Source organism: Neoarius graeffei, chromosome 7 (genome assembly GCF_027579695.1).
Source record: "Neoarius graeffei isolate fNeoGra1 chromosome 7, fNeoGra1.pri, whole genome shotgun sequence".
NCBI classification, from domain to species: Eukaryota; Metazoa; Chordata; class Actinopteri; order Siluriformes; family Ariidae; genus Neoarius; species Neoarius graeffei.
In genome coordinates, this window is record NC_083575.1 from 55,625,803 (window position 1) to 55,648,565 (window position 22,763).

The following is a 22,763-nucleotide window of genomic DNA, read 5'->3' on the forward strand; positions in this document are numbered from 1 at the left end:
ATCGTGAGATAACATATGTATGTAGATCGTGCTGTTCGTAAAGCTATAATATACACTGTAACTATAACCATGGCATTGACTCTAATATTAAACTTCATCCCATCTCAAACTGTTATTAATAATTACCAGTTTACAAGCGTGAAACCATGTTTGAAGACTGTTTGATTAAGTGTACTCTCCTCTCTGCTCTCAGGGACCAGAGGAGGAGCTGTCAAATTCGAGTGAGCCATTTTCTAGCGTTCCATAACCATTCATCTTCTTCAGTTTAAGCTGATCTGGCTCACTGAGGCCCTGGCTCTCTACCACCGCCTCTTTAGTGGCGAACATCTGACTGATCTCCATAAACGTCTTATTCTTTGTTTCAGGAATGACGAAGAACACATAGACAGCTACTAGCAAGCACACACTGCTGAACACCAGGTAGCAGTAGGGTCCTGCCAACTTCTGTGACACAGAGACAAAAAGGTTAAAAAGTTATTTCAGCTCATAATAATAACCCAGGGATGACAGTGGGTGGTCATCAAAAAAGCAGAAAACAAGATGGCGCCCGAAGCCAACGGGGGGTGGGGGGGTGTTCAAGATGCCCCCCCCGGAAAATTTTGAAAAATAAGGCCTTACAAACCACTTGTCCTGCAATCTGAGCTGTAGTAGATAAAAAAATATATCTGTTGTCTTTTTTATATATTTACATGAAAATATGTTTCAAATCAATAGTATTGTTTGAATTCAAGATAAAATCACATTCTACATTCAAGGGTATGGTTATAATTCATGATCAACAAAAACAACAAACTAAATTCACATTAAACTTAAGTTTTATTAATTATCAAAATGTTCATATATTAAATAAAATTTTAGGGTGAAATTTTCTCCCTATGTCCTCATTAGTTGCATATGATTTCTTCAAAAAGTCTTTTGAAATATTTAAGTTTTCAAAACTGTCAGCATTAATTCAGATTTACTGACTATCATAAACATGTTCAATGTACTAAATCAAACGAATGCTAAGTTTATGGGATAATGTCTATGTACACTTTATACAATTATTTATAGTTCACAGTCACTTCTCATTTTCATTTGATCATTTCGACTTCTTCTTCAGCTTTTTGGCCAAAGACAAGAGCTTGTCAGGCCTCTCTCTGTTTTTTATACCAGCATTGATTTCACGTACCTTTGCTTCATCTCGCTTGTCAATTGTATTCGGCATTTTGAGTAAAAAAGCCGATACGAAAGAGAAACGTATTTTTGAAGAGCAGCGACGATGAACATGTGCAAGTTTCGATAAAATAGAACAGATGCGGGTACTTTTCTAAGAACTGTTATGATTGGTTTTTGTTCTCTCCCACACTCTTGTAAGAACTGTTATGATTGGCTATCATGCTCTCGCCAGCAATGTTTTGGCCAATTACATTGTAGATAACACATATTCTACCGTGAGACTTAGCGAGACTAAAGATGGCGAAAATGTAAACATGTAACATCATCGTAGGAATGAATTACGCTTGAGTATCACGAAGGAACATACCCCAACCCCCCTCAATAAATGAAAAAAAAATCTCAACGGATTTGGCATAATATAAAAAGGTTGATTTTTACTCAGAAAAAGTGGAAATCCGCCGAAAAGCGGAAAACTCTCATCCCTGATAACCTGAATTTTTGGAATATGGAATATATATGGAAAAGTATGCAGGAAACATAAACTTGTGTTTGCAGCTTTTACAATACACAAAACTTTGCCTGACTAAAGTTCTGGTAATCTTCACTCCTCTATCCTAAAACATAAAGTCATAAGTCTGATAATTTACGAATGTTCCTGCAACATCATTTCTCATGGTAACACTTTACTATATGGTTCCTTAGTTAATGCTTAGTGCTTACTAACTTAGCATTAAGTAATAAATTGTTACCATAGTAGTTCTTCAGTTATTACTAATCTCATCTCATTATCTCTAGCCGCTTTATCCTGTTCTACAGGGTCGCAGGCAAGCTGGAGCCTATCCCAGCTGACTACGGGCGAAAGGCGGGGTACACCCTGGACAAGTCATCAGGTCATCACAGGGCTGACACATAGACACAGACAACCATTCACACTCACATTCACACCTATGGTCAATTTAGAGTCACCAGTTAACCTAACCTGCATGTCTTTGGACTGTGGGGGAAACCGGAGCACCCGGAGGAAACCCACGCGGACACGGGGAGAACATGTAAACTCCACACAGAAAGGCCCTCGCCGACCACGGGGCTCGAACCCGGACCTTCTTGCTGTGAGGCGACAGGGCTAACCACTACACCACCGTGCCGCCCTATTATGTTGTTTAATGACACAAATGTTATGAGAGAATAATGATGATTATTATTACTGATACATCAATGACACTTATTATTAATTGTACCCCCATAAATAAACCAAACCAGTGCCCTTATCCTTACTATTACATCACTAGTAACTAGTACCCAAAACTGGATAACAAGTCATTAAAATTTTTGTCAGTATATTATCCTAGTAGCCTAAACACTGCGGCACGGTGGTGTAGTGGTTAGCACAGTCGCCTCGCAGCAAGAAGGTTCTGGGTTCGAACCCAGCGGCCAGCGAGGGCTTTTCTGTGTGGAGTTTGCATGTTCTCCCCATGTCTGTGTGGGTTTCCTCCGGGTGCTCCGGTTTCCCCCACAGTCCAAAGACATGCGGTTAGGTTAATATGGGACGGCCTTGGGCTGAGGTGCCCTTGAGCGAGGCACCTAACTCCCAACTGCTCCCCGGGCGCTGTTAGCATGGCTGCCTACTGCTCTGGGTATGTGTGTGTTCACTGCTTCAGATGGGTTAAATGCAGAGATGAATAAAGTTGTTCTTTCTTCATTCTTCTACTTCAAATGTTAATACCTATGATTAATTATTTAATTTATTACACTTTCATTGGCATAGCTATATATTACATTCGGGAGTAATTCATGGAAGACTGATATGGAATACCTGACTATTTACTGAAATAGTACTTAATCATTAATTAAGGAGCCATGAAACATGTTAACAGAGTAATTTAATCTCTCATTAATGTATTAACGCCTCTGTATTGGCAAAGTAAGGACAGCGTACAACACCAGATGCAGATAACATGCCAGCATAGTAAGTTAATACCTGTATTGGTTACTAAATCATTACATTTTTGTCAACATTGAAATTCATTATAGTGATGAGTAATTATTGAAGCTCTACTATGGCGATACTTGATTACTTTCTGCAAAGTGTTTAAACATTAATTAAGGACCATGTTGCAATGTGTTACTGGTCTGATGAATATTGGTTATATTCCCCCAAAATATTTTCATTACAAATAATGTGAGTGTGTTGGAGTGGAATGCACTTCTGAAAGTAGTAATAGCACCTGTAAGAAAAGGAAGATGAAACCAATAGTGAAATTGGACATCCAGTTTAGAGAGCCTCCCACAATATAAGCAGCAGGACGGTGGGACTGTGTAAACAGTTCTGCTGTGATCAGGAACGGGACACCAGCTTAAAAACATAAAAGAAAAAACAATCAAATGCAAAACACCATTTAGTTCTAGACACTTATTTATGTAATTCAAGTGTGTCGAGTGTTTATTTATTTATTTATACTGAAGAGTTCAAATTGCTTATGGGAATTGACATACAGTGCACATGCTTTTGGGAAGCACATATAGATTAGGGTATATATGCAGATATACTATGCATATATATTACATCCATTAATGCACAAGTCCAGTGCTTTTCCATAATGCAACAGTTCATGAAGGGAAGAAGACAATAAAGTAGCTTTACGAGGTGCTCGTTATTGTTCCAGTGCTTAACTTCTAATCCCTTTTGGTTACCAGTGAAAAATAAACAGGCGCAAGGTGTTATTTCAAGTCTAATGAATTCAGGAACAAGCCAAGCTGTGACTTCATTATTTGTGCATGATAATTGCAGTAGAAAGCATGCTGCAGTTAAATTGATATGGAACTCTGCTTGTAATTCATTGTTCATGCAGGATTTTGGCTTAAAAAGCCATATTCATCATTGTTTATGAACAATGAGCCATAAAAAATCCTAATTAAAGACGTAATTACAGCGATTGAGGCTGCGGCCTGAGAATGAATTATAGATTTTGGAGTGGGGTTGAATCATACATCAACAGAGTAAAGCACTTGCAGTCTCATTCATCATTTCAGATGTGCTCCTTTGCTCTACCCTACTCTTGTGGCCTGCATAAACTCCACACATAATACTGATACACCACTGAATAAGCAATGCATGCACTTAATAACAAAATCTACACTTCTCGCTTTTAAATCCAGATTACTTGCTCATGCCATGGAGATATGTAGTGATAGGTAGCAGTAAAATAGTAGAGTAGTAATATAAAATGAATTGTATATACTGAATGTGTGTACACAGTCTTTATGTTACCATGTTACTACTTATGATTATGAATGAGTAAGTGAAAGGATAATGTATATCAATGTCTAAGCAAGCTCAAAGATCATCAAACCAATGGCTCATCATTAGAAGAATCCATCTATTTAAAAAAAATACACACAAACAAATAAATACCGTTCTATTTTTCTACAAGTTATTTACCTTGCCTTGCTGTAAAGGAGTCAAGGAAGCTCTTAGGAAGATTTCCTTACAGTTAATTTAGCTATTCTGCCTCCAGGTGTCGCTATTTCCCTACTTCCAGATGTCACAGGAACCAGGGGTCAAAGAAGGACCATCTGTTGATTCAGTCTCAACCACTCTCTAGAGACCATATCTCTTCATATGTAGTGAAGTAGTACCATTTCATATGATAAAAGTATGGCTTTTAAAGTTAGCTATTTAAAACATGTTGAAAATGTGCAACAAAATAAATTTTATATATAAATAAATAAAACACGGCGGCACGGTGGTGTAGTGGTTAGCGCTGTCGCCTCACAGCAAGAAGGTCCGGGTTCGAGCCCCGTGGCCGGCGAGGGCCTTTCTGTGTGGAGTTTGCATGTTCTCCCCGTGTCCGCGTGGGTTTCCTCCGGGTGCTCCGGTTTCCCCCACAGTCCAAAGACATGCAGGTTAGGTTAACTGGTGACTCTAAATTGACCGTAGGTGTGAATGTGAGTGTGAATGGTTGTCTGTGTCTATGTGTCAGCCCTGTGATGACCTGGCGACTTGTCCAGGGTGTACCCCGCCTTTCGCCCGTAGTCAGCTGGGATAGGCTCCAGCTTGCCTGCGACCCTGTAGAACAGGATAAAGCGGCTACAGATAATGAGATGAGATGAGATAAATAAAACACCCACCTGGTCCTATACAGAACCCAGCAATGATGCCAACCACACAGCCTACACTCACATACTTCATGAAATGCACGTGTGTCTAAGAGAGAAGGATAGGAATAACACAGGGTATATGATACTAATGCATTTTGAATACTTTGATGCACATATCAATTAACTCTACATTTAATTTCATAATATAATAAATCCAATATGCACAGAGAAATGTGATTTTAATTGTAGTTGAAGTCCTATTGCTCACCTGTAGTGCAAGTGAAAAGGTTATCCCAGCACAACAGATGCCCATGACCCCAAAACCTCCAATTATCAGCGGCCTTCTTCCGAGCCGCTCAATTGTGAAACACTAGGGAAACAGAAGAATGAATCAGTACTCTATTGATATTTCATTAATATTGCAAAACAGATGATATAGAATACAAACAATACAATACAACTGCCACCACTCAACATATTTTCATTGTGCTCCATGTTAGTAAACTGAAAGCCGAGGTGCCATTTGGAAATTTCTGATTGGTGCTTTAAGACTGTAATTCTGAAAGACTGAGACTGCAAGACAATAAGGAAAAGATGAGAGCCAAAGCAGTGCACTGACTTAAAGGAGGGTGTGGAGAGCAGCTGACAGCAGAATGAATAGTTGTAATTTTATAACCAATCTCCGGCCTTCCTCCTGTGTGCCATTGGCCTCCCAAGTGAGGGCCAATTGACACTGACAGCAATGAGTTCTCCTGACTAACAGCGCGCCTCGCCTCCGCCAGTCGCTGATGGTGCATCACTAAATCCTGGCTAAGCGATACGCCTGGGAGACGGAGACTGCGTCTAGCCTCCATTACAGCTCTGAGATGTGACCCAGAGAAGGAGCCAGTGGGAACAAGTCTCATCCATCTCTCTAATGTTTTCCTTTCATCTCATACAGTGTTTTCTATGAGTGTAAAGGCAGAAAAAAAACGAAGAAAGTGAGCGGCAGAAGATGGACAGAAAAGCAAAGTGAAGCAGAAGGAAATGACGGAAAGGCAGCGTGACTCCAGAGGGAGAGCTCACACGTACGCGCCTGATTTCTTTACAACTTGAGCATGGTACTACTTCATAGGCTTGAGCCAATTGATGATGCTATCGGGAAACTCAAATATATTTTATTTATCAGAGATGGAATCAAGTTGTCAATGCCAGGATGACCTTTTGCACAAAAGTAAATCTTACTTGTTATAATCTTTTTATATTATTGGTGATTTAAAAATCACAAACATTGTTATTGCCTCCAAAATGACACCTTTTCCAGAAAAAAATGCTTTGTGAGTAGATAAGAATGAATGTTTGCTCATATAAAACCTTAGCCATACTTCCTCTGTTCATTTCAATCTTCACTAGTCATATTACTATATTAGAATATAAAAACAAAACAAAACTCACCCCTAGGAGGCCTGCGATGATCTCTATGACTCCTGTTCCTACAGTGGTGTATGGGATCTCAGGGGTTGGTATCCCAGCATTCTTGAAAATGTCATTAGTGTAGAACCAGATCTATGGTGCAAGTGAAAATTAAGAGCGGTGGGTGAAACATAGTGAGAGGGGATGAGAACGAGGGAGATGCTGATTTTGGCTTGAACAGGTGGCGTATCATAGCTGCACAGTTATGGTGTACAGCACTTCAGATTCAATTTTGGCGCTGGAGGGGTGTATGCGACTTTAGACGGGGGGGTAATCAGAAGAAACACAGACGGTTTTAGAGCTACTGGGAGTGCAGAGGACACACACGGTCAGCCACTCTCCTGCTGCTCTGGCTCAACTCAGCCAAGACACACCACCTGTCAACCCCATTTACCCTGCACACACGCATGTGCACACACACACGTGCTGGGATACTCTAATTCACTGCGATTAATAATCCCCATCACCTCAAAATTTTTTTTCTATTGTTTTTTTTTTTTTTTTGCATCTCCTTTAAAGGGCAACTCTGACAAGAGCAAACGCACATCTGTCCATTCAAAAGCAAATGTAAAAAAAAAAAAAAGCTCACATGAATCAGCAATATAAACATATTTGTTTACATTCACATTCTAGCCAGAGTCTATAAATGCCAGTGTTTTTATGGTCATGTTACACAGCTGAAACTTTCTAGAACTTGATCTCAGAGATCAGTTTTGCATTCTTGTTTCTAGTGATTAAAGAGGATTATGGCTGGGAGCACTGATGCTATCAGACCTCTATTTTCAGTGTAAAGGAAGGAAAACACACTGAGGAGAAAAGTGGTTTTAAGCCTTATATATAAAAATGCATTAGATTGTTAACAAGTATAAATACTTGGGCGCTGTGTTACAAGCTCAACACATTTTATAAGCAACATTTATTTTCTTACTTTCAGGAAGCCAATATATTTGGTTTCCATGGCAACTGTTATAAATGGCAGGGGAGATGAATGTAATGTGGTGAATCTGTCCCAAATTTTCAGCTAAATTATTAATACACATTTACTGCCTGGCCTGCAAGATTATTCACCCAAACGTCAGCATTGTCTTTTAGCTGATGATACTTTAAATCTTATTCTGTTGTCAAAACGGCATGTTTATTTCATTTCCTAACTTCTAGCACTTTTATGTCATTGTATTAAAGATGCAATATGTATGATTATACTGCAAAATGGGAAATCCTGATTCTGTGTATTGCTCTAATCATCCCAAATGTGTTACAGTCCATTGATGTCTAATTTGGACACATGAGCTCTTTCTGGATAACACTGATGTTTTCTTTCAAATGTCAAAAATGTTCACCAGGGACATCATTCAGTAACCTCAGTTCACCACTGTAGTGTAAGTATTATGATTGCGAAAATCACACCCACTTTATCTTTGACTAAACTATGCCTCAGATTCAGATTTTGTTCTATGTAATTTGCTTTAATAATAGCCTACGTTTATTGCCTTGGCAGGGCAGAACAAATTAGATCCTATAAACAGACTCTTGAAATAAGGATTCTAATTTGTTCAGCTCTGTTGGGTAAAGTATGAGCTTTCTGCCAACTCTGTCCACTTAATCATCTGAATAATTAATTTGCAGCTAAACCAAATAATTCACAAAGGTAATGCTCCTGAATTTATTTGTTGTATAAATAAAAATTGAGTGAGCTCTTTCGCAAGCCTAGAAAAGTCAAATTTTAAGTTCTCAACATCAAACCCTTCATGGTGCCACCTTCATTCATATGTATGTCATGTCACTAACCTCGAATAGCTTGTCTCAATTTCCTAAACAGTGTTGGTTAAACTGGTGTATCTTACTATAATAAAACTTCATGCAGTCAAGTGCAAAAGGAAACAGCCTTACTGCATCTATACCAGACAGCTGCATCCCGATGTTAATGACGACCACAGAGAGGACCTGCCAGCGGACTTTAGGGTCCAGCAGCAGCTGCCACACAGACACAGTTTTGAGAGAGAACAGGGAGCGCTGCTCTTCCTGCATTTCCTCAATCTCATCCTGAATATTACATCTGGCCCTGTACCACTTCAGAGCTATAGAACAAGGTAGGTGATGAAAAAAAGTTTATTAGTAATAGTCTGTAGCACTATTCAAATCAGCGTAGCACACGTTGGTTTTTAAACAGCATATGACAGAACACAACAAAATAACTTGAAACCATAAAGGAGAGATGCTAAATTACATATAAAATTCAAAACTCCTATTAGAAATCAAGCATATGCTCTAAACACTAGGTAATACTACCACCCTGGCCAGTTCTCTCACCTGTGATAGTGGCATGGATGTTGTGCTTTTCAATCAACAAATAACGAGGACTTTCTGGAAACCATGGCAACAGCATCAGCTGGACAAATGTTGGGATAACCACAAGGGAGAGGAATAGGGGCCAGTATTCCTCCTTTGAAACAAAGCAATGACCAAGGAGCAGTCATTTATCATTCTCAGCCTAGACACAAAGTAATACAATAATATAGAGCTCCGTTTATGTGTGTCCATTTTTAGGATATAAGTAAGACGATACTGCTCTGTAAGGTTATAATAGTGCCATTCTGACACATACCTACCTTCCCAAGTAGTTCATGCAGACCCAGGAGCTGAGCAGAGAAGACCCCAATGCAGATAAATATGCTGGGCATGAGGCCTAGAAAGCCTCTCAGGATTTTAGGCGCAATTTCCCCCAGGTACATGGGCACCACACTCAAAGAGATCCCTGAGATAAGGCAAAAAGACACATACACGTCAAATGATTACTTCAATTCCATTATTCAGCTTAGTTGCGCAGCTTCTGACAGCATGTTACCTGAATGTATTCCTGTGATGAAGCGACCCAAAATAACCATTTCGGGTGAGTGACAGATTCTGCTGAAGCCCATTAGGGAGCCTGCTATGAAGACCAGCACAGTGGAGTTGACCACAGTCCCTTTCCTGCAAGGACAGACAGACACGAGTCCTGTTCCTAGCACTGCTCATTAACCAAGGCTGTAATGCTCAACAGCCGCCACCAGGGAGTTTAACTATCAAAACCAGGTTATTGATGTTCCACGACTGCAGCGCTGAATAAAATAGCTGGCCTCCTTGATTAGTTCTATCAGGTGGCAAACTTTTCCCTCTGATTTACACCCAGCTGTGCCATGCTCTGCGTTATGATGGCCTTAATCCTATAAAACACTTTGCTGAGCCACAATTGATTAGAGCATTAAATGGAGTTGTGAATCATCACCTTTCATTTGCATTTAAATGTCTGCAGTCTAATCTCATGGCTCCCGTGAGATACTTGGAGCAGACAAGACAAGCAGAGGAGTTTGTGAGTGCCTCTGTGGGCATGCTGAAGAATTCTGATTATGTCTCATCCTCACATTAAAGCATAGCTGAATATGCATTCCATTATAAAAATGTATTACTGTTAATATAAACTCTTGGGTCAACACAATACCCTAGCTTATTTTATTGTCACAGCAGCAATCTGAGAAGTTAGTGAGGGAAGTTTTTAGACTACAACCCCGATTCCAAAAAAGTTAGGACAAAGTACAAATTGTAAATAAAAACGGAATGCAATGATGTGGAAGTTTCAAAATTCCATATTTTATTCAGAATAGAACAGAGATGACATATCAAATGTTTAAACTGAGAAAATGTATCATTTAAAGAGAAAAATTAGGTGATTTTAAATTTCATGACAACAACACATCTCAAAAAAGTTGGGACAAGGCCATGTTTACCACTGTGAGACATCCCCTTTTCTCTTTACAACAGTCTGTAAACGTCTGGGGACTGAGGAGACAAGTTGCTCAAATTTAGGGATAGGAATGTTAACCCATTTTTGTCTAATGTAGGATTCTAGTTGCTCAACTGTTTTAGGTCTTTTTTGTCGTATCTTCCGTTTTATGATGCGCCAAATGTTTTCTATGCGTGAAAGATCTGGACTGCAGGCTGGCCAGTTCAGTACCCGGACCCTTCTTCTACGCAGCCATGATGCTGTAATTGATGCAGTATGTGGTTTGGCATTGTCATGTTGGAAAATGCAAGGTCTTCCCTGAAAGAGACGTCATCTGGATGGGAGCATATGTTGCTCTAGAACCTGGATATACCTTTCAGCATTGATGGTGTCTTTCCAGATGTGTAAGCTGCCCATGCCACACGCACTAATGCAACCCCATACCATCAGAGATGCAGGCTTCTGAACTGAGCGCTGATAACTACTTGGGTCGTCCTTCTCCTCTTTAGTCCGAATGACACGGCATCCCTGATTTCCATAAAGAACTTCAAATTTTGATTCGTCTGACCACAGAACAGTTTTCCACTTTGCCACAGTCCATTTTAAATGAGCCTTGGCCCAGAGAAGACGTCTGCGCTTCTGGATCATGTTTAGATACGGCTTCTTCTTTGATCTATAGAGTTTTAGCTGGCAATGGCAGATGGCACGGTGAATTGTGTTCACAGATAATGTTCTCTGGAAATATTCCTGAGCCCATTTTGTGATTTCCAATAAAGAAGCATGCCTGTATGTGATGCAGTGCCATCTAAGGGCCCGAAGATCACGGGCACCCAGTATGGTTTTCCGGCCTTGACCCTTACGCACAGAGATGCTTCCAGATTCTCTGAATCTTTTGATGATATTATGCACTGAAGATGATGATATGTTCAAACTCTTTGCAATTTTACACTGTCGAACTCCTTTCTGATATTGCTCCACTATTTGTCGGCGCAGAATTAGGGGGATTGGTGATCCTCTTCCCATCTTTACTTCTGAGAGCCGCTGCCACTCCAAGATGCTCTTTTTATACCCAGTCATGTTAATGACCTATTGCCAATTGACCTAATGAGTTGCAATTTGGTCCTCCAGCTGTTCCTTTTTTGTACCTTTAACTTTTCCAGCCTCTTATTGCCCCTGTCCCAACTTTGAGATGTGTTGCTGTCATGAAATTTCAAAATGTCTCAGTTTCGACATTTGATATGTTGTCTGTGTTATATTGTGAATACAATATCCGTTTTTGAGATTTGTAAATTATTGCATTCCTTTTTTATTTACAATTTGTATTTTGTCCCAACTTTTTTTGGAATCGGGGTTGTACAAGCCACAACACAACACTGTTCCTCCTCCACAGTGTTACCAAGGTCATCTACAGAGGTAAACCAAAAAAAAAAGGTCATGTGAGGTGATAGATGAGGTAGTGTGTACCTTGGTGGTCGTCACACTCTGGGGAGTAGCAATACCACACCTGGCAGAGTGACCAGACAGCACCAGATGTTAAGAGGTCTCCTATTGACTCACCTTCCAAATCTGGTGACGAGCATGCCCACCATCAAGGAGCCGATCAGGCCTCCAATGGCGAAGACAGACACGGTGAATGAGTACATAAGCATCAGCTGATCTCCATTCAGCCCAGTCCCATTTCGATTCACAACAGTACAGTTATAAAAGTTCCTAATGTACTGAATGTGTGTAAAGAGGGGAAAAAGATGGGAAAATATCATCATGATGCACCCAGTGAGTAATTATTCTACAGTTTCATAGTTATTCCTTGTTTAACACATGAAACATGCAACTATTTTGAGTCAGAAATCAAAGTGGCCTACTTGTGAAAATCAGGTTTTCGGTTTTAAAAAAGGGGAAATAGTGGTATTGTTGTCTTACATGTGAACAAATGCTTTCTGATTAAAAAAAACATGTTTAAAATATACTGCAAACGTTAGGGGTTTCTGACTCAAACAAGGTTTAACATTCAAACTAGCAAAATAACCTCCTGTGATATTTGTAGCACAAAGACTACAACAGGGTATAAAACATAAAATAGTGGTTCTGAGGGATTCAGAATAATGGAACAGATCACAATGAATCTCTTCACAGAAAATAATCTCATCTCATTATCTCTAGCCGCTTTATCCTTCTACAGGGTCACAGGCAAGCTGGAGCCTATCCCAGCTGACTACGGGCGAAAGGCGGGGTACACCCTGGACAAGTCGCCAGGTCATCACAGGGCTGACACATAGACACAGACAACCATTCACACTCACATTCACACCTACGGTCAATTTAGAGTCACCAGTTAACCTAACCTGCATGTCTTTGGACTGTGGGGGAAACCGGAGCACCCGGAGGAAACCCACGCGGACACGGGGAGAACATGCAAACTCCACACAGAAAGGCCCTCGCCGGCCCCGGGGCTCGAACCCAGGACCTTCTTGCTGTGAGGCGACAGCGCTAACCACTACACCACCGTGCCGCCCACAGAAAATAATAATAATAATAATAATAATATGCAACCTGAAAGGTCACAAGAGGCCAAATGACTTAAAATCAAGTGTCTATATATATATTTAAAAAAAAAAAATTTGACAAATTTTTATTGAGATGAGAGAACACACTGTCTCACATGGCAATTATTCTTGAGACTCTCTCTCTTCTTCTATGTCTCACTCACCTACTCACTCTATATTCTGGAGTTACACAGTCTAACTGAATTCCTGTGCAGTGTTCTCTCTCTCGCTCTCTCTCTCTTTTTAATGTCCTAATTATTTTAAGCAGAGTCACAGCAGTTTCTGGGCTGCAACGTTCAGTTACCTTTTAACAGACTTACAGACTTGTGACTACAACTGTGTGATATTAATTTCTAATTTTAATGAATGACTGAAAAGCAGTCATAAGATTTCAAGTCTTGGTGAGCATTTAGCTTGGAATTAATTTCTCAAGTTTCCTATTCTGAGGAAATCAAACATTTTATACAATTCACAATTTCATGTACAATAGCTAAAAATGAACTTTTTTGTTAGAAAAAAATATGTATTCTGTGCAAACAGCAGATGCACAAAACAAAACCACTTTCATGGGGAATGTAACAGCCGACAAAAAAAAAAAACAGAAATAACAGGAAAATTTGAATCTTTTCATCATTAACAGACTAATGGTGCAAGGCAAATAGGTCCCCACTTACTGTACAAGAAGACCTGCTAGAGGCAACCATCACGGCTCAAAATGGCAAAAAACCCTCAGATGACTAATGTTATACATCACAATTATACAAGCTGCTTTAAAACATCTTTTTATCAATTTATCAGAGAATCAGTTCAGTTATACATTTTGGCAAATAAAATATGCTATAGACATTACTGTAATTACAAGATTGCTGTCATTCCAAAATATAGTAATAACTGCTCTTAGAATAAGTTACAGAAATTATGATACAGAATCATGGGCCACATTCCCATAGTTTCAGTAAGGGCTAGTTCTGACACATGGTCCATTCCATCCACATTCCTCATCCAGTGACAAATCTCCCACTCAGAGCACAGTCTCAGTGGAGCTAGTGTTCATGCAACCACTAGGGCAATGCTTCTCCATTACACTGCAGAACTAAGATTAGGAATATACTACTCGACAACCAGTGTATTTAAATATTAATAACTTTATGTACAATCCCAAACCAGAAAAAGTTGGGGTGGTATGTTTAAACTGAAATTAAAACTGAAAACAATGATTTGTAAATAATCTTTGAGCTGTATTGTGCTCAAAACAATACAACAGCACATTATTTGATGTTTTACCTCGTGAAGTTTACTGTTATTGGTTTTTTTAAAATAAACACTAATTTCAACCTTGATTCTTGCAAGACATTTCAAACACGTTGGGATAGTAAAGTATTTACCATTTTATAATTTTGCCATTTCTTCTCACGACACTTATAATATGTTTAGGGACTGAAGACACCAAGTGACAAAGCGTTTTAGGTGTTATTTTGTCCCATTCTTCCTGTAAACAGGTCTTAAAGTGTGCAACAGTACAGGGTCGTCATCATCATATTTTTTATTTCAATATTCGCCACACTGGCACGGTGGTGTAGTGGTTAGCGCTGTCGCCTCACAGCAAGAAGGTCCGGGTTCGAGCCCCGTGGCCGGCGAGGGCCTTTCTGTGCGGAGTTTGCATGTTCTCCCCATGTCCGCGTGGGTTTCCTCCGGGTGCTCCGGTTTCCCCCACAGTCCAAAGACATGCAGGTTAGGTTAACTGGTGACTCTAACCGTAGGTGTGAATGTGAGTGTGAATGGTTGTCTGAGTCTATGTGTCAGCCCTGTGATGACCTGGCGACTTGTCCAGGGTGTACCCCGCCTTTCACCCGTAGTCAGCTGGGATAGGCTCCAGCTTGCCTGCGACCCTGTAGAACAGGATAAAGCGGCTAGAGATGATGAGATGAGAGATGAGATGAGAATATTCGCCACACATTCTCTACTGGGGACAGGCACCCTTTTCTTCCACAGCCATGTCTTTGTAATGTGTACAGAATGTGGTTTTGCATTCTCTTTTTGAAATATCCCTGGAAAAGATGTCATCTTGAACATAGAATATGTTGCTCCAAAATCTCAATGTGCTTTTCTGCATTAATGCTGCCATCACAGAAGTGTAAGTTACCTTTTTCAAGGACACTGACACAACCCCATACAATGACAGACCCTGGCTTTTGGACTTGTTCCTGGTAACAGTCCGGATGGTCTTTTTCATTTTTGGTCTGGAGCATATGATATCCATTTCTTCCAAAAAAAAACCCTGGAAGACTGATTTGTCTGACCACAATACACATTTTCACTGTGTGATGGTCCATCCCAGATGCCCAGAGAAGTTGATGGCGCATCTGGACACAGTTAACATAAGGCTTCCTTTGTGCACAGTAAAGTTTTAACTGACATTTTTGGATGCAACTCCATATGGTAGTGCTTGAAAAAGGTTTGCCAAAGTAATCCCAAGTCCATGTATTATATCAGCTATAGATGAACGATGGTTCTTGACGCAGTGCCGTCTGAGGGATTGGAGATCATGGGTGTTCAGCTTTGGCTTGCGCCCTTGTCCTTTACACACCAAAATTTCTCTAGATTCCTTGAATCATTTAATGATATGCACTGTAGAAAGTGAAATATCCAAATCTCTTTGTGGCTTTCTTTGAGGAACATTGTTTTTTAAACATTTCAATAATTTTCTCACACATTAGTTGACAACTGGAGAGCCTTGGTCCATCTTTGCTCCTCAAAGATCATTCAAATAATTTCATTATTTAATTGTCTTACCTCATTACTAGCCCTAAATTTCCCCGTCACAACTTTTATTGGAATGTGTTACAGGCCTGAAATGCAGGAATGGATGTAAATTACTGTGCAAAAGTCTTAGGCACACGTAAAGAAATGCTGTAGACCAAAAATGGCTTGAAAATAATGAAGTGAAATGAAATGTTTCAACATTAAAAAAAAATACTATAAACAGCAGTAAGTCATAATAAATGAAAGAAAGTCAATATTTAGTGTGAGACGGCCCTTTACTTTAAAAAAAAAAAAGTAGTAGTCTCAGGTCCAATGAGCGCAGTTTTATAAGGAAATGAGCTGTAGGTTTTACTGAGCATCTTACAGAACCAGCCACAGTTCTTCTGGACACTGTCACACTTGCTTCTTAATTTTTCAATAAAACCCAGCAGCCTTCATTACGTTTTCTTTTTTAATCTGAAAAATGGTCTCTTATGTCACATGCCACTCAGATACAAAAAAAAAAACTTCTGTAACATTTAATTTTGTGCTGGAAAATGAACATTTGGAACTCTAAATTGTTTTTGTCCGAACTCGATAATGTAGAAGTCATAAAATGGACATCTGTAACAAAGTTTGTATGAAAAAAAAAGGGTGCCTAAGACTTTTGCACAGTATATATAAAGAAATGAAATTAAATTGACCAGACAGAACATGAAATATCTTGGGTTGATTTTGCCTGCAATGAAATACAAGTAAAAGTAAATTTAGAAATCACTGCTTTCATTTTTTTATGTGTATTTTCCATAACATCCCAACTTTTTCTGATTTGGGACTGAAATTCTTTTTATACTGTAAATACAAATTGCAAAATCTTGCAAATTCGGGAAAAAAATACCTTAAGTATGGTGTATGACCTTATATTAGGATGTCTTATTCCTTCACAGTGAATAACATCACAGCATATTCTCATTTATATAATAATAATAATAATAATAATAATAATAATAATAATAATAATAATAATAATAATAATTTGTATTATTATTATTAAATGTTTTAGGTTTAAACTGACAAAAGTTTAAGAAACCCATTATAAGTCATAAACTGTAATATTAATATTTACTGACAAAGTGTGAGAACTTCCTAATCCCCCCAAATAATAATAATAATAATAATAATAATAATAATAATAATAATCTCATCTCATTATCTCTAGCCGCTTTATCCTGTTCTACAGGGTCACAGGCAAGCTGGAGCCTATCCCAGCTGACTATGGGCGAAAGGCAGGGTACACCCTGGACAAGTCGCCAGGTCATCACAGGGCTGACACAACCATTCACACTCACATTCACACCTACAGTCAATTTAGAGTCACCAGTTAACCTAACCTGCATGTCTTTGGACTGTGGGGGAAACCGGAGCACCCGGAGGAAACCCACGCGGACACGGGGAGAACATGCAAACTCCGCACAGAAAGGCCCTTGTCGGCCATGGGGCTCGAACCCAGACCTTCTTGCTGTGAGGCGACAGCGCTAACCACTACACCACCGTGCCGCCCATAATAATAATAATAATAATAATAATAATAATAATAGAACAGTGTTTCTCAAAGAAGTTCTCAAATTATCCTTTAGAACAATGGTTCTCTCAAATCCAGTGACTCCCTAGTGTCTATGAATTATAGCCAAAGGTAAGTGATTTTTATAGATATATTTGGTTACAGTGGTGGAAATTACAACTGCCATTCACATAACTGTTAATACAGTATCAAATTCTCATAGTTAATCGCTTGTTTGACTGGTTACTTGATTGAATGGGTTTACTCCAAGTCTCAATAACTCAAAAACAAGTCAACCTATAAATAATGTCAACTTGTACTTAATCTGTTCTATCAGTGGAGACTCTAGGAATAAAAAGCTCTATGGCTCAAATAAATAGCCAAAATATTTTTGTTCAATTGTGAACTTAATATTTGAATAGTTGGATTGTGTTCATAAAAAACAACAACAACTGTGCTGATGGGGTACATGGAATTTATTTTAAAGTTAAAGGGGTTAGAATGTCACTAACTGAATGTTGCTTCATAGGATTTGTGTACCAGGAATCACCAGTATTTTAAAATAAGATGAAATACAAGCTTGTAAATGATGTGACACTTCTTCCCTTTAGTACCTTTAACTGTTACCTGTTGCAGATTCATACAGAGCATGAAATTATATTAGCAATTCTAATCGTACAGTAGATGAACACACTTAGAGAGTTCTTACCTCTGCAGGAGAGTTCACCACAGCCAGATTATAGCCATACAGCATAGAGCTACCAAATGAGGTGAGGAAAGCCACAGTCAGTAGGGATAATGTGAGGTGCTGTAGGCAAGGAGAGAAAGGACAAAAATTCGTAATGCATCATGCCAGGATAACAGCGATAGCATTATATAAGTCAAATAATGCATAAAATCCATAAAATAAAACATATATCAACATAAAGTAAATATCATGCTGGTACACAACTATAGACCAATGTATGTTGATTATCAAAGAATAAACAAACTTGGTGACATAAATGCACTCTATATGATATGATATTTATTTGTCTATGAATATTCATCTATCAGAACTACCAGTAAGTGAAAACAGGAGTCATTCCATGACCTTAAAAGAGTACATTGGTCACTGATGTAATCCTGAATGAAATGAGATTATTACCAACTGGTCTGGGCTTTATTTTACTGGATCACACAATAAAAGAGATTGTAGGTTGCCACGTTTCAGATACAGACAGAAATTTTGGAACTGATAAAGACATCAGTAGTGATAAGAAGATTTTATTGAAAAAAAATAAAAAGACTTGCAAAACATGCCAACAGTATTACAATAAATCATCAGTACCAATGTGTATTCTTGTCAAGTAAACTAGGTTGAATTAAAAAAAAAAAGTTCATTACCTTATACCTATGTACATGATGCTAACAATGCATATTCATGAACAAATCAGTTGGGCTCATGTAAATAAAAGGGATGACCTTAATATTTACTTCAATATTGAGCATATTATTGCTAATGCAAAATTGGAGTATATTGTGACTGCAGGTCCAAATTTCAGATAATGTAAAATAACATCACTGAATTATTTATTCAACATAATAATCAGATTCATTGCTTAGTTATAGTGATCTCCATCTTAAATCAGTGCTTGCAGATTGGTGACAGTGTAACACTACAAAGTAGCCCTGGTACAACTGGTCTACACACAGCATAATTTAGAGCATGAAGTAGTCTGATGCTGCTGCTTAGGTACCTATGTGAAGAAAGACAGTGTCTTTTTTTATATTAAATAAACACTCTCTCTACATAAACACATTACTCCAAAGGCAAGTAGTTGACTTCATGTGATAAGTCTGCTCCAAATAGCCATGTACAACAACTATATTTATAAGGTATTGAGCCTGGTATTAGGATAAATGGTAGGAATTTGTAAATTTGAGAAATGGATGTAGGCTGGTCAAAAATAACCAGAAATAGTGTTACTGTTGAAAGAGTATGGAGGCTAAGAATGAGTAGGCTGTACATGGCCAGGCTAAAGTTAATAAATAAATAAATACACACACACACACACACACACACACAAATAATAATAATAATAATAATAATAATAATAATAATAATAATAATAATAATAATAAGTAGAATACATTCTAGAATAAATTAGCTTGGACTTTCAAATTTGAATGTTTATATATTATATAATAATATATTCTTTTTCTCCACATGTAATTTCTACATGTGGAGAAATATGCTTTATTCATACACATATCATACATCATACCCATAATATCCATCTTGCTATCTGTAGCTGCTTATCCTGTTCTACAGGGTCACAGGCAACCTGGAGCCTATCCCAGCTGACTATGGGCGAAAGGCGGGGTACACCCTGGACAAGTCGCCAGGTCATCACAGGGCTGACACAGAGATGAACAACCATTCACACTCACATTCACACCTACGCTCAATTTAGAGCCACCAATTAACCTAACCTGCATGTCTTTGGACTGTGGGGGAAACCGGAGCACCTGGAGGAAACCCACACGGACATGGGGAGAACATGCAAACTCCACACAGAAAGGCCCTCGCTGACCGCTGGGCTCGAACCCAGGACCTTCTTGCTGTGAGGCGACAGTGCTAACCGCTGCCCCACCCATAATATTGCATGCATTATTTTGTATGTAGAATTATATAAATTGTAAATTTGTGTGAGGAAAATGTGAAAACATACAGTACCAGTCAAGTTTGGACACATCTATTCATTCATAGGGTTTTCTGTATTTTGACTATTTTCTACTTTGTAGTACAATACTGAAGACAGCAAAACTATGAAATAACATCTGGAACATATATGGAATTATGTGGTAAAAAATTATTTTAAAAAATAACGTTTCATATTTTAGATTCTTCAAAGTAGCCAGCGTTTCCCTTGATGACGCTTTGTACACTATTGGCATTATCTTAACCAGCTTCATGAGGTAGTCACCTGGAATGCTTTTCAATTAACAGTTGTTCCTCATCAAAAGTTTATAAGTGCAATTTATTGTCTTCTTAATGTGTTTGAGATCAAACAGTAAATAATAATAATACAGTAAATAGCCCTGTTCCACAACTGTAGCAATCCATATTATATCAAGACCTATTCAACTAAGTAAAGAGAAACAACATCCATCATTACTACATGAAGTGTATTTTAATTAATAAAAATAAAGAAACTACGTTGAATCAGAAGGTGTATCTAAACTTTTGACTAGTACTGTATGTGAAAATATGTTATTTCACATTCAAAAGTTGTAAAACTTGTGCTTCTTATAAGGCCATTCATATGAAATACAATGAATCAATAAAGAGCAGAGGACTTACCGATGTAATTTTGCCTGGTGACGTTATCAACAGTTGTTCAGCCATTTATGTGCTTCAAAGGTTTCTTTTCAATGCACATCAATGAGAGGATGTTTCTTTTCAGCTGGGTTTGTAGTGGGCTGGTTGTAGGATCACAGACTTCATCTTGTGAAGAAAGATAGGCGCGGTCAGACTGTAAAGGTTGAGCATGCAGTTTATTCTCTTAGATCATGTACAGTCATAAAGCTTGCCAGGCTGTTTAGGACACTCCGAGTAGCCAAGCCATTCACTCACATGATGGACAGCAACGTGACACTGCTGAAATCAATTAGCTAAGTGAATTTGTAAAGGCTGCAGCCTGTGGCCTGAATCATGGCAACCCTATGCTGGTGAGTGAGTAGCTTCTTTCAGCTCAGCACGAGGAATAAAAAGTCACTGACAATATTATCAAGTGTCAAGTAAAATCAGATGAACCAGAACATAAAACTGAATTCATGAGTTTTGTAATCCGATGTCCCTAAAAATGCAAATATTAGACATGTGATTATTTTGGTTCTGAAGGACCGTCTTATTATGGGGTTTGGAAAATCAAGGCATAAAAATTAGGTAATTTCTGTATAAAAGTGATGCTTGCAAGCTCAGCCCCTCTGACAGTCACTAGAGAGAATGCTTTTTAGAAGAGTAAACATAAACTATACCTACAGATATGCAATCTATTTCCTCATTTTAACAATATCTACCTTCAGTTTGTAAACTGCCTTCTCAATACATGCTTTACTGGAAAAATGGTGACAACAACTTGAGTGTTCACCTATATGTTGGCATCAAGCACAATGTGTTTGTTATATTTAGTAATAATTATTATACATACAGTACACATTCCTTCCGGGGGGCGGCACGGTGGTGTAGTGGTTAGCACCGTCGCCTCACAGCAAGAAAGTTCTGAGTTTGAGCCCAGTGGCCAACGGGGGTCTTTCTGTGTGGAGTTTGCATGTTCTCCTCGTGTCTGCACGGGTTTCCTCCACAGTCCAAAGACATGCAGGTTAGGCTAATTGGTGGCTCTAAATTGACTGTAGGTATGAATGTGAGTGTGAATGGTTGTTTGTCTCCATGTGTCAGCCCTGTGATGACCTGATGACTTGTCCAGGGTGTACCCCGCCTCTCGCCCACAGTCAGCTGGGATAGGCTCCAGCATGCCTGTAACCCTGCAAAGGATAAGCGGTTACGGATAATGGATGGATGGATGGATGAATGGATGTTCTTACAGAAAGGGACAGCACTGTCCATGTGCCTCAATCTAATCATACTAGGAGTAAAACGCCAAAAAGAATTAGCTCTGTTGAATTTTCATTTGGTAACAGTTCTGGTCTTTTTAAACTTATCTAGTCTTGAACATTCCATCTATAACAATTTAGCTACAGTTAGTTAGTGTGATCTTAGTGCAACAAAGAGTCAGTTGTAGCTTCAGATTTAGATTACTGGAGAACCCATAAGCTAGGATCCTTAATCACATGTATGTTTCAGTTAATATTAATTCCCTGGCAATAGTATCATATGGAGAAACACAGCTGAAGTTATAGGATTGCTTATTCTATTTAACTTTATCATTCACTATATGTACTAATTTCATACAACTTAGAACTATAGAACGATAGAAGCAAGACCAGAGTGCAACTCTCAGTTTCTCTAAATTCGTTTAAAAACATGATAAAATGGTCAGATTTGAACTTGATCCCTTTAGTTTAGTAGTATACGAATCCATTTTACTTGCTTTAGCTTCATTTCAACATTGTGTTGGATGTTTATGATAGACACTTATGTCAAAGTCTCACTTAGTCATTGTAGCGAAGCTGATGTGTAAGTAGAGATGAAAAGTCATGTCTCCCTCATGAACAATTGTCCGCCTCAAAGACTATTGGATCAGCCTAAGATGTCATATGATTTTCATCAGTGTCATGAGGCTGCTTTGTAAAAATCAATTACAGCTTCACATAAAAGAGAGAAGGACTGCACCTCCACACTCAACCCATTGTGTGAAACTGGTGGTTGTTTTAGGCTTGACTAGAGCTGCCTGGAAATGATCTTATACAGCATTAAAATGCAAGATATATCAGCAAGAGAAAG

The 22,763-nt window shown here is 38.6% G+C and overlaps 1 protein-coding gene across 1 annotated transcript; it reads right to left on the reverse strand.

The window, feature by feature from the left end:
- Position 1: 1 nt before the first annotated feature.
- Positions 2-20,732, reverse strand: slc2a15a (solute carrier family 2 member 15a). Its single transcript, XM_060924757.1, has 12 exons — positions 20,661-20,732; positions 18,024-18,122; positions 12,026-12,186; positions 9,554-9,678; positions 9,318-9,463; positions 9,019-9,151; positions 8,599-8,786; positions 6,691-6,801; positions 5,525-5,626; positions 5,287-5,362; positions 3,384-3,511; positions 2-444 (listed from the first exon to the last, which is right to left on the reverse strand). Exons 1-12 carry the CDS (start codon positions 20,703-20,705, stop codon positions 190-192), a joined length of 1,569 nt encoding a protein of 522 aa, XP_060780740.1. The 5' UTR covers positions 20,706-20,732; the 3' UTR covers positions 2-189.
- Positions 20,733-22,763: the final 2,031 nt, after the last annotated feature.